This window comes from Epinephelus fuscoguttatus, linkage group LG7, assembly GCF_011397635.1.
Source record: "Epinephelus fuscoguttatus linkage group LG7, E.fuscoguttatus.final_Chr_v1".
In the NCBI taxonomy this organism is placed as follows: domain Eukaryota; kingdom Metazoa; phylum Chordata; class Actinopteri; order Perciformes; family Serranidae; genus Epinephelus; species Epinephelus fuscoguttatus.
In genome coordinates this window covers 37380492-37392739 of record NC_064758.1, presented here as the reverse complement: position 1 = coordinate 37392739, position 12248 = coordinate 37380492, and the positions used below count along the sequence as shown (strand labels likewise).

Here is a 12248-nt window from a genome sequence, read left to right as displayed (position 1 = left end):
CTGGATGGAGCAGTGATGCAGTTGTTAGCATCCAGTAACAACCCTGCCTACATTTAAGGGTACTGTGGTAGAAATGCAAAAGAGATCTAGGATTTAGGTACGTATTCATACAGCTTACCTTCCAGTTCTTAGGGTACTATAAAGTGTTTGGTGAAAACACGGCTTAAGAAAATGTCTATCGGCCATTGTGTCTTGCTGTAGAGGTTAGGTGGTTGATTGTCTCTCTATGAGCTGGCATCCAGAAGATGTCCTTATGTCCTGAAGTAATGACAAAAAAAATAAAATGTCCCTCTGTTTGCAGTTCTCCAAATAGTGCTGGTTTTACTGAAGGACTGATTCAGCCTCTTTGAGGAAGTGCTCCAAGTTGATTTGGGAGAGAAAACGTAATCACTAGCAAACCTCCTTTCTGCAGGCTATTCTTGGCTCCCAGCTGTTGCTGGTGGGCAAACTGAGAGTGCATTGTTTAGTTTAACATGATTAACAAGGTTGCAGGCAATCTAGCATGGAGAGTCCTGAAGATTGCTGTAATAGATAGATATTAGCAGCTGTCATTCCAGCTAAAATGCTCCTGACGTCTCCATGCCACTCCAATTTGTCATTTTGCTAAGCTCGAAATGTTAGCCGCCTGCTTCGAAAACAGGTGTATTGAGTGGGGTGGTTTTCATTGAATTTTAAACAACACAGACGAAACAAAGGGCTTAACAAAGGGATGCAATTATTTGTTCTGTGTGGGATTAATTGGTCCACGCCATTCAATCTGAAACAAAGTGATGCGATGGCTATTTTAGAAGGCATTCAGTGAGAAATAACAATTTGCGAGCATGATGATTGGAAACAAATTCTACCTGGTGGCAATTGTGACAACGCTTTTCACGTGTAATTGTATTTCTTTTCATGTCGGCTCAAGGTTAATGCAAGTCATGCAGCGACAATAGAGATGTTTAATAAATCTATTAAAATGATTAATTCTTTGCACTTGTTTATTTGCAGTCCCACGTGGGCGCACTAATGACCAACTGAAAACAACAGAAAGCTGTAAATAAAGTGAAACAAGCAGGGTTCATGTTCATATCATACTTCATATATCATAATGATGAGCATGTGTGTGAAGGCAACAGGAAACAGGATGAACTCCTTGATGCTAGTTTGCGTATGTCTCCCAGTTTGTCTCTACATCTCCGTCCTTTCCCACCTGTCCTCCTCTCTCTTCCTGCTTCCTCTCTACCCCAACTTCCTCCTTCATTTACAAGGTTGAAAATAAAGCCAGGCAGCAGCAAACACTGAGCCCAGGGGCCGGAGAACAGAGCGATGACACCTCTGCTTAGCTGATCCCTCGCTTTCCCGTAAAAATCTAGGCCAGGTTAAGCCAGGCCGCACCAAAGCAGGGCCTGGACAAGTGAAGCAGGTGAGCAGCCTCTGGGTTGACAAGCAACAGACTGGCAAGGCTCTCAGATCACATTCCCTCTGAGGGCGACGAATCCAAGAACTAACTCTCTGAGGCTCATCGGGGGTGAACACAGCACAGAGGGCTGAGAGAGAGGGGGGTTTACCACTTGTCCACCAGGGCCCTGTTGGAGCAGCTGCCTGCATTTACAAGCCTTTCAAGTCCCCAACACTTTATGCCCTACGATCAGCTGCTCCCCTCAGTGACACTCCAGCACCGTCTGCACAACAGACGCATCCTCGCTGCTATTCGGGGGTCAGGTGAGTCGGCCGTGAACCCTCTGCTCCGTTAACCAGTTCAACAAGACTTGTCCAGTTTAAACACCTGAACCACCCTTTCAAGTTGCCCCCTTCAGCTGCCAGGGGCACCATCCAAACCAATTCCCAATTACTCATCAGGGCATGATGAGAAGAATTAATTAGGCCGAAAGCTGCACATCATGGTTGAAGGCTTGAAGGATAAAGAGCTGGAAGACATTTTTTCATCCATGGTTTACTGCTGATACAACCCAGCACTAATCAACCGCTGATTTCCCTTCAACACTCACATCCGCCACCATAACTGATGGTGTTTGAATACAGAAAACAAAGCATACAGTTCAAGACAAAATATTGAGGAAGTACTAGCCTACAGGGGCCGAGCCCAAACACTTGACCCCAAAGTCCAGTCCAGTGTATCTACTGATTATTACTCCAGTCCAGTTTCGTCTTTTTGCGTCTTGTATAGAGTCCATTTCTCCCGTTATCTTCCTAGTTGTGCTTCTTGTAGTCTCAGTTTATGTGTCAATTTCTCCATCAGAAAGATTTCTTTCATGCCACTGGTCCTTCATTGGATGTGTTTCTTTACCCCAGTTCCTAGTGATAACTTTCTTGCTTGCTACTAGTAATATTTTGATCAAGTATCTATCACTAGCAATAACATCTTCTTCAGAAACATTACATAGATAAAGCACCAAACTGTGAGAAACCTAATACCCTGGTATGTGCTTAAGCTTTTTACATATCATTTCAAGAAATACAGTTATTTTCTGACATTTCCAAAAAACATGACATCAAAAGAGCCGCACTCTCGTGAACATTTCTGTCAATTATCAAAATGCTTGCTTTCCACTTTTGGTGTTATAAAGAAACACGTCGGATTCTTTCATGAGAATTCCCTCTAGGTTTGCGAATTAGTAGTTGAGTGGTGTATCTTCCACTTCTTATACCAATCTTCATCTGAGTTCTTTCTCCCATTTCACCTTGATATATTTAGTTGAATGTTTGTCATTTGCCTTCAGCCGTTGACATAATGCCGAAATTATTCTTGTGTTACTTTCCTGACTTGCTTAAATTATGATTCGGATGACATCATTCACCTCCTTAAAAGCATCTGATTTGATTACACTTTTGTAACAGTCCCTTAATTGGGTAAAGTCCAGTCCATTTCAATAGTGTGAAAACTGTGTACCATAAACGGGCATGGTACACCAATCTGTGCCAGAGTCCACTTAATAAGGTGGTCTTGTGTACTTTTTCATGTGTACGCATCAGGTGTGAATGCCAACTGAAACAAAGCACCCAAGTGGACTGCTATTTAATGGGACTACGAGGTGTTTCTAAACGGCAATCAAATGGTCGCATTTTATACTGATGCATCCATATCAAACATCTGCGCAACTCGCCATGGTCAGACCCAGATCTACCTTCATTGCCGCCTTCAACACTGAAGTGGACTGCTATTCAACGCTACTACGAGGTCTTTCTGAACGTCTATCAATCATTCTCACTTTCATACTGATGCCTCTATATCAGACGGTAGCGCAACCCACCATGGTCAGACCCAGATCTGCCTTTGCTGCTACCTGCAGTTGGAGCTCCTGCAAGAGGCCGAGAGCTCTGCACCTGACAGACATGATGCTCTACCAGGTTTGGCAGATGATGGCTCCCTGGCAGCAGTGCCCTCACCCATTTCAACACCGTAACACAACAAAAATGTCACGTAAATGATGACGCAAGTGTACTCGGGTGTGGAACATTACTGATGTGAAAGCTGAGCATCAGGGGAGAGGAGAAGAGGGAAAATTGTACTCGGGCACAGTACAAATCAATCGTACCTAATATCCTCAAACTAGTGAAAGAATAGCTATTTTTATAAAAGAAATATATTCATGTCCAGGCTTCACGGCTCAATTACATATTATGTAAATTAATAAATAAATCTATACAGGCCTGAGTAACTCTGCTGCCTGCAAAATGCAGGAGAGGATGCCATCTGGGAGTGTATCCCTGTGGTCTCAGGTTCAACAGCTTTTAACCCCTGCTGCTCTGTATGAAAGAACTGGGTTAAGGGATGATCATTCTCACTGTCTTTGAATTGCGTCTGATTAACAGAGGAATCCTGAATGTGCCTCTGCTGAGCTTGCTTTAACCTCCTCGTTCATCTATGGCTGCGATGTCTTTCAACATCCAATTTTACATGTGCAACCGTGCCCTCCATCTCCATCTATATCAAAGGCAGTGCTCCCCGCAGCTCCTCTCCTCCTTAATGCCGTTGTTGCTTCCCACCAATTCCAGTCCCCATGTGGGATGTGTCTGTGCTTAAGCACAAAGTGAACCACACACAGCCAATTCCAATTTAGATGATGCAATTCTTGGGTAATGTGCATCCAGAAGAAACTGCATAGCAGATCGCCTATCTCTATAATCTGTCTCGCAGAGCCCTCGTAGCAGTCTTTTGGTCTCCGGGTACATAAGAGTGATAATGTAGATGATGGAGCCTGGTGAGTATAATGTACAGCCTGGTGAGCATGTAAATCTACATCTAGAATTTAAATAGGACATTAACTTGGGCTGGACTTCCAGCTCACTGGAACATCTTTTGGTGTTAAGCTTATGGTGAACTAAAGGTCTGGTTTTGGTCGTGATTGAAGCTGGTTTCCCTGTTGATAGAAAAAGTGCACGAAGGCCTGGAATATTGATTGCCCCCTAGCTGCTTTCTGCTGAGGTGAACATCTACTGGCCTCCACGATCAATCATCGCCTCCAGGGGTGCCACCCAGAAGTCCACAACCAGTTTCTGAAACCCTCATGACACCACGTCTCCACATTTAACACATAACTGGTGTATGAGAGCAGGTTTCACTCTTGGATGAGAATGACTCGACCTTCAGGAAGTATAGATTTGTTTGTCTGGTCCTCCGTCACACAGTCAACTGTAAGTACTTCACACCCTGTACACATGATCACAGCATGTGAGCGCTCCGACATTGTATGAGGCTCACAGCTGTAGTGTTATTGTTTCCACTATATATGCATTCTCCTCACCTTCGTGTCTGCTCACTCCCCCCACCCTCTTAACCCCTCTTCCTCAATCAATCCTCTGCGAAAGCCGGCCACAGGCAGCGGCATCCGCCAACACTATCCCTCCTGCTTTGCCCTGCTCCAGCAAAGCCCAGGAAACAGCAGCATATACAGGAGCCGGTCTGCAGGGAGAACGAGAAGGTGGTGGGGGTGGGGGTGGGGGTGTAGGTAAGGAGGAGCGGGATTGAATGGGGAAGCGGGAGATGGAGGGCAGGGGAGGGGGGATTCTTTGGGAAAGGAGCCAATCCAATTACAGGCAGCGGTGCAGCCCTGGTTTCTTTGGCGGCACTAAATTCACATTTCAACGGTCCCTTCCTCCCTCCCCCAGTACCTTCCCCTTCTATCTCTGCCTCTTCCTGCTACTTCTTTTTCTTATTTTTTCTCATCATGGCTCACACTCACACCCCCTAACCGTGCATCGCCGCCGCACTCCCTCCCTTTCTCCATCTGTCTGTCTCTCTCGGTTGCATGAAAGAGGTGAAGGTATAGAACTGAATCACCAGCAAAGCATCAAATCTTGTCGCCCTATAGCTGCGTCATGCTCACATCTGAAGGAAGCCTGTAGCATCCTACCCTGTCTACATGTCTCATGCAACTCTCGAGGAGCTTATCAGGCTTCTGCAGAGGAGCTGCAGCCGAGACTCATCGGGTCACCCTATCCCTCTGCCTTCCCTGTGACACCCGAGGGAGTGACTTGATGACACCCTGAATGTAAACACATGCATATTTCAGACAGAAATACACACACACTTAAACACTGACCGTGGGCAAAGCAGTCCTCTTCCTCACCCTACCACCATGTAGTGTTATTGATTATTCATTACCTATTGAAAAAGTAATGTTTTCTTTTTCCACCCTGCTGCAGACTGCTATGGTAGGTAACGTAGGCTAATTGTGGTCACTCTCTCTTTCATGCCCATTACATGGACAGTCAGCGCTTGTGGAATCATCTGCCTGCATGCAAATCACAACCGTTTCTTGTCCAATAACGTACCTGCATGCAAATCTTTGCACAGTGGGGCCAGCGCTTTGTCTGATCACATGATTTCAAACAAATGGGGTTCAAATAAAGTCCAGCAAACTCTTGCTTCAACAGTATAGTTTCACTAAAATACACACTGAACAAAACCAGAGGGGGAAACTTGCAATCCAGATATTCTCGCTGAGAGAAATTATCAAAGTTTTCTTACACTTAAAGGTCCAGTGTGTAGGATTTAGGGGCATCTGTTGGCTGTAATCGTATATAATATTCATAACTATGTCTTCATTAGTTTGTAATCACCTGAGAATGAGAACTGTTGTGTATTCAATGCGTCAAAATGAGCCTTCAACTTCACATGACATGAAGTTTCAGTTGGTTACCATCTGCAACTTTCACACCAGATATTAGCTATTTTCTATGCCATCTTCCGCTGGGTATAATCTAAGCAGCAACCTCTGGTGATGAAAAATGAAGTCAGTGGGGAGGTAGACTCACAAGTCAGTGTTTAGATGCTTTGCTTAACTAAAGACTGATGTCCTTTTCCCTGATGTTGTGTTTAGATGGGCGTATACAATTTCAGAGTTTAAAAAAACTCCCTAAGTTGCAGAACCAATAGTAAATCCACAGGGCAGTGCTTCGGTGGCTCGCTGAACTCTTGTGCTCGTAAACATAGTCTGACTGCGTTAAAAGTTTTAAACAAAGTCGCTGTAAGTCCTTCATTTCCACAATCTTGTGGACTGAGCACACGTTTGATAAAACGGAGTTAAAACTCTCGGCATCCATTTTCAAGCTCTCTGTGTGTTTGTTTCCTTGCGGACGAGAAAAGGAGGAGCGCACATTTCCGGGAGGGCGTGTCCTTTTCAAAAATGCAAGAGGCGTTGCTTTGTTGCCGGCCGTTTTCTCCGGTGTATTAAACACACTTTAGAAAGGAGTGTCCCCAGACCATCAGAAGGCGGAGATCTCTGATTGCCTGGTGGCGAGACTAGTGGGGAAGTGCCAGAAAGTGCAGTTCCTTAAATGGCCACTTGAGGCTGGCTCCAAAACAGAGTCAATTTCCACAGATGTTTAAATGCTGAATTTACGAACACACCGGGAGCACCAGTGTTAATTGAATAAGTAAACTGGACCAGACTGGCCGACCCGTATGCTCTCACTCAGTGGATGGATGGTGTCACAGGAAGCTTTGTGATTGATTACACATCTATCACATCATGTCTATCTTACAAAGGAGGACGACACTTGAACGGTTTCCTCCAGTTTGTTTTGCTATTGAAGCTATAGTTAGCTAATGCGCTAAAAAGTTAGCGTCACAGAGAAATCCATTATTCCTCTGAATACCTCCCCAATTTCTGATGAGTTGGACACGATAACCCTTAATTAACATATTCATCCCTACAACAGGAAATACTTTTTCCCTAACCTGATATGAAGTGTGCGCTGCACATGTGAGCATTTTTGATGATCGCCTCAGTCCTTTCGTCTCATTTAACCATAGTTGTCTTCGTTTTTGTTGATGGGCAGTGGCGGCTGGTTTTGAGCTATGACTCCTTCTATTCTGGCTCCCAATAACACAACAAGACGACATCTTAACTGTGGTGGAGAGTCGTGTTTTGCCTCCAGCTAAAACTAACGTCATTGTGACGTCGGCCCTAAACGTTTATGCTAGATTTGGTATTGTGGTGGTGTCCATTATCAATATAGAGTCTATGGTATAATCAAGGTATTCAGAACACTTCTATCAGAAAGAGAACTTCCATCATTCTTTTAATCTAGACAACTGCATAGTGAGAGGATGATGACTAATTATGATGACAATAAATCAGATGATACTCATTATTGGGAAGCTTGCTAATGTGTTCTGCTCGTGCATGTCGCTTATTCTGTTGTCATGTGGATCAGGCTCAGTGGTTAAGTGCTTTCTGCTCTAGCCACTAGACCGTGGCACCCATTCTCTAGGTGCCCTTCTCATATCCTCAATTCCTCCCCCATGTTAGCGTTACTGTGGTTACAGTCATGCCCTTCTGAGGGGTACACAGCAGCACGCAAGGCTGTTTTGCATGGATTCTCAGGAAGCAGAAGACAGAGACAGAAAACTGTGGGAAGGCGAGCAGCAGCTACGGAAGCGTTGAGATAAAAACAATATGCAAGCAACGGCAACACAGTGGGGAAAACACTCTTTCCTGTCTCATCTCATTTAACCAAGTTGCAAAAGGTGCTAAATTATTAAACAGCTCAAACAGGGGATTACATCGAATGAATATTCTTGCCACCGCAGCCTGATTGGTGTATTGATTTAATTATGAATAGATGGAGACCAAAATAACCCAGGCCAGCATCGTTTGTGTTGAGTTGCCTGGCTTGAAATAGCAGAGAACTTGCCAAAAGAGGTATCAAAATGGTTTTATCAACTGTATTCCCTTTTCAGTCTCTTCCTCTGAGCTTCTTGCAGCTGTTGTTGAGTAGGGGGAGGGATGGCTGTATGAGCCAGTTATGGCTGTGTGGTACACTCCTGCTGTCATTTAAACGGGCAGCCCCATGGAAGGAGGAGCCAAATAAATTCTGACGAGTCCCTCAAACCCAAACGGCAACCTCCGGGGCTGAAAACTTAAGCCAATGTGGAAGTGCCAAAAACATCAGTTCATGTCATGGCCACTTGAAGCTGGCTTCAAGAACAAGTCAATCCACACAGACTCCTATGTTAACATGCCCAACTTTACAGCAGAAATAAACATGTTTATAGCCTGGTACAGAAAAGGTTTTGGACTCTATCGCTGATTTCCACCTTCATGACAACTGTATAGGGGGTGATCTTCTATATAACTGACACATTGAAATGTTATTAAGGCTGAAAGTTATGCGTAATTAAAGACATGGCCACTTTGTGTAAAAAGTGATTCTGTTGCTACATCGCTATCATTTCAAGGACTTTGGTCAGGTAACTGTGTAACAGGTACACCATGACATAATCCCAGATTCCCAAAATATAGATGTAGCTGTAGCTGTCGCCATTTCAGTATGTTTTCAGCTCTTAAAAGTTGACTGCTACGTTTTGGTTGTTTGTACAGCATTTGGTTGTACACAAAGACCCCGTAAGGAGTCAGATATTCAGTTTTTCCTGTGATTACTTTTTCATTGGATGTTTTTTGCTAGCTACAAATGCACCACGCAAACTAAGCTAGCAGCTACCATTATCTCCACCTTCTTATCCATATAAGGTCACTTCTAGTTCCAAAACACCAAGATGGCAACGGCCAAAACTCGAGGCTTCAAATCAAGAGTCCACAAACCACTGGGTGACGTCAGTGTGGAGACGTCCATTAGTTTATACAGTCTGTGTCAAACCACTGTCTAAATGAAGTCTAAAAAGCCCCATCAGTATGCAAGACAAACGACTACAGTGACTCAATGCACCTGCAAAAAAACACATTATGTATGGACATTAAAACGTGGCATTACCATTTTCACATTTGACAAATAGTCCAAGCAAAACAATGCAGCAGCTTCTCTAAATTAATCAGCAAAACACAGACATATCTGATTGACAGTCTCACTCCTCATATCACCCTGAACCGAGAGCACAGCACTTACTTTCCTCAGCATTCAATCCTGTCAGTGAGTGAGCTCATCTAATACCTTGTGTCCTGTGGCTGAGGTGCAAAATCTATCATTATTAACTGGCCAGCAGCCCTTAACCCTCTGTGGCGTCTGTACGCTCTAACCAAGACTAGGAGGTTTAGTGCCTGGGCCTGCTCTCTCCTTTGCCTCTCAGTGGGCCACAGGCAGAAAGGTGCCTATTAAAATTAATGGGCCAGCGCAGGTTATTCAACACTGCGACACTGGAGCTCACTTAACAAGGAACTGGTAATGACCACTACAGTGAGCTAGCCATCGCCATTACCCCTCTCCAACGATTTGACAGCAGGCATTAAATATTAAAGAGATAAGTTTCCCTGTGACCATGATCCATCTGCACGGAAATAGGACCACTTCACGGTGTCTGTGCCCTACGGACCACTGGACAGCCGGAGTCTTTATGCATCGCAGTGATGAAGTGAGCGGAAATATCCTACAACAGGCCTTTAACTGCTGGAGGAGAGGAGGAGAGGAGCCGGTACTCACCTTCTTTAGGCGTCCACTCTTAGTGCCCACAAAGGCCACACAGTAGCCATTGTAAACGTAGGAGGTGACGGAGGTCATGCGGTCCCGAGTCTCGGTGTAGAGAGTGTGACCAGTCACCAGCTGGGAGCCACCAAGCGGCTGGTTGATGTCCAGACCACAGAAAGAGTCGTCAATGGGCACCGGCTACAGACAGAGAGGAGAAGAAAAGTATGAATGAAGTGAAGTGGAACGCAGAAAAGCATTGCGAGATATAAATGTGTCACATTAAACACAGAAACCCTCGACATGAAATGTGCCATATGAGTGGGAAGGACAAAAATACCTCTGAGAAGAGACAGACTAAGAGAATAAGACATTAGGTGAGTGGAGAGGCCGAGACGCAGAGCATTATAAAAGAAGACAGCTCGGTACGGAGGAAAGATGAAGGTGACGGAGTGAGACAGAAGGAGAGAGCGATGGTCAAAGTTGTGGAAACAATGGCGGTGTCAGGGAGTGTCTGAGACGGAAACGAGGGGGTGAGGGAGGTGATCCTGAGCGAGAGTGAGACAGAGAGAGGTCAGAGCGAGGTGGAGGTGTGCGGGTAAGTTTGCCAGCCAGACAAATGCTTGCCTTTCTGTTCCACTTGGCAGACATGTTTCAGCTCCGCCTGACTGAGCTCCACCTTGCTCTCACCGTGGCTCATTACCCTGGCCTATCATCACACCTCTGCAGGAAGACACACGCTGCATGATAACTACGTGCGCCGGCAAACACAGCGCGTGATACCCATGCAACGCTGAGATATGCATCTAAGCGAAGAGGCTGCAATGAACCGTATTTACCCATTCATTAGCAAATAATCACCATCATAAAGTCTCATTAAGTTTGGGCTGTATATTTACAAGAATCGCTTCGAGTGAAGACTCAACTCCGTCCTGCGGTCAGTCTCGAATACGGTATGAAGAGGTGGTGAATGAGGAGCAAGGCTGCGGTCTTTCTGGTGGTGAATCAGGTCAGCTGAGACAGCCTGAGTGGCAGTGGCCTCAAAGTGCCATGTGGAGTAAAGTGAGATGGCTAGGCAGGCTGAGGGCCCAGCTCTCCTCCCATGTATACATCCTATAGCCTCCTGCTCACAAACACTATCTTATTCTATCCCCTTCTCTTCAACCCCGACTCATTAATTCTCTATCTGCCACTATATCCATCTTTGTCTCCTCTCTGTCTTCGTCCCTGTCAGCGCGGTATAAGCAGACTATGTTGAGTGACATTTCCCACTCTGGGAGGCAGCTCAGCCTCTCACTACACACTGTGGCTGTAAAAATACTATACGCAGATTTTCATGAGCGGAGCCAAAGCAATAATGCTGACAGGGAACAATCGCCTCCGCTCTCACAGTCACGCCCCCCACTTTATGGCATTTCCTTGTATTTCCTTTGCCCAAAATAGCACAGAGCGCTGAGGGGTACTCCACTGCAGTATTTAAATTGGAGGAAAGAAAAAAATCATATAAGCTTACCTCATTCTTTTCTCTTACGGTTATAAAATCAAATGTACTGTATATAATTGTTTTAAACATATGCTGATTAGACACGGACACACAAAATGAATCAGATGGGGAAGCTAGCAGCTATCTTGAGAAACAGCCAGGAGTTCCAGACTTTGGCTTATCAATTACTGCTGCCTCAAATGCATGCAGCTACTCCACATATGGTCTGTTGGGATCCAGACCATTTGGTTCTGATTATATCTAGATTGTTTAGATGATGTACGCTTAGCAGACTTGGCTGCCAAGCCAGATCCCCCTGGATTCCATGTGGTGGAGTTTTCTCGTACACCTTCTTGCACATTTTTTTTCCCCACTTTTTCCTCTTCCTTATCACAAATCTCACAAGCAGTGAGGAAATGTAGATTTGCCACGTCTCTGACTGTTTCATGCAGATTGCGTTGGTTATCTTTAGTGGAGCTGTGGTGAGACAAAAATAGACTGTCACCCGGTGTGATTAATCCTTATCGAATAACTCGCAATACAGTATAATATTTAATCTATGCTGAGAAAACAGTTTGGGCTGCTTCAACAGTTGACTGGATAATCTTGTTAAACAATGGCACGAAGTGTTCCAGTTTAAATGAAGGATGAATTACATGTGACGGGATATCTGCACTCAGAGTCTCCCTCCCAAGGTATATCAGTGTTATCAATACCAGCTCCCCTTTGCTCTCACCAGTGGTTAATTAGTCGGTGGGTCGTGAGCAAAAGCAGGACAGGATAATGGTGTTAGTCGGAGAGAGACGCACACACACACACAGACACACACATACAGCTTGATACAGAAAGAATCCCATCATGGCTCCCCTCCTTGGGAGTGACTACAGAGATGGTGTGA

At 45.0% G+C, this 12248-nt stretch overlaps 1 protein-coding gene across 4 annotated transcripts in view; it reads right to left on the bottom strand.

The window, feature by feature from the left end:
• plxna2 (plexin A2) overlaps positions 1 to 12248 on the bottom strand; it is a 278378-nt gene that overhangs the window by 218704 nt on the left and 47426 nt on the right. For all 4 annotated transcript variants that reach the window (XM_049580229.1, XM_049580226.1, XM_049580227.1 and 1 more), the window contains one exon: positions 9886 to 10068. In XM_049580229.1, coding sequence (XP_049436186.1) covers positions 9886 to 10068 — 183 coding nt within the window. The remainder of the gene's footprint in view (positions 1 to 9885; positions 10069 to 12248) is intronic.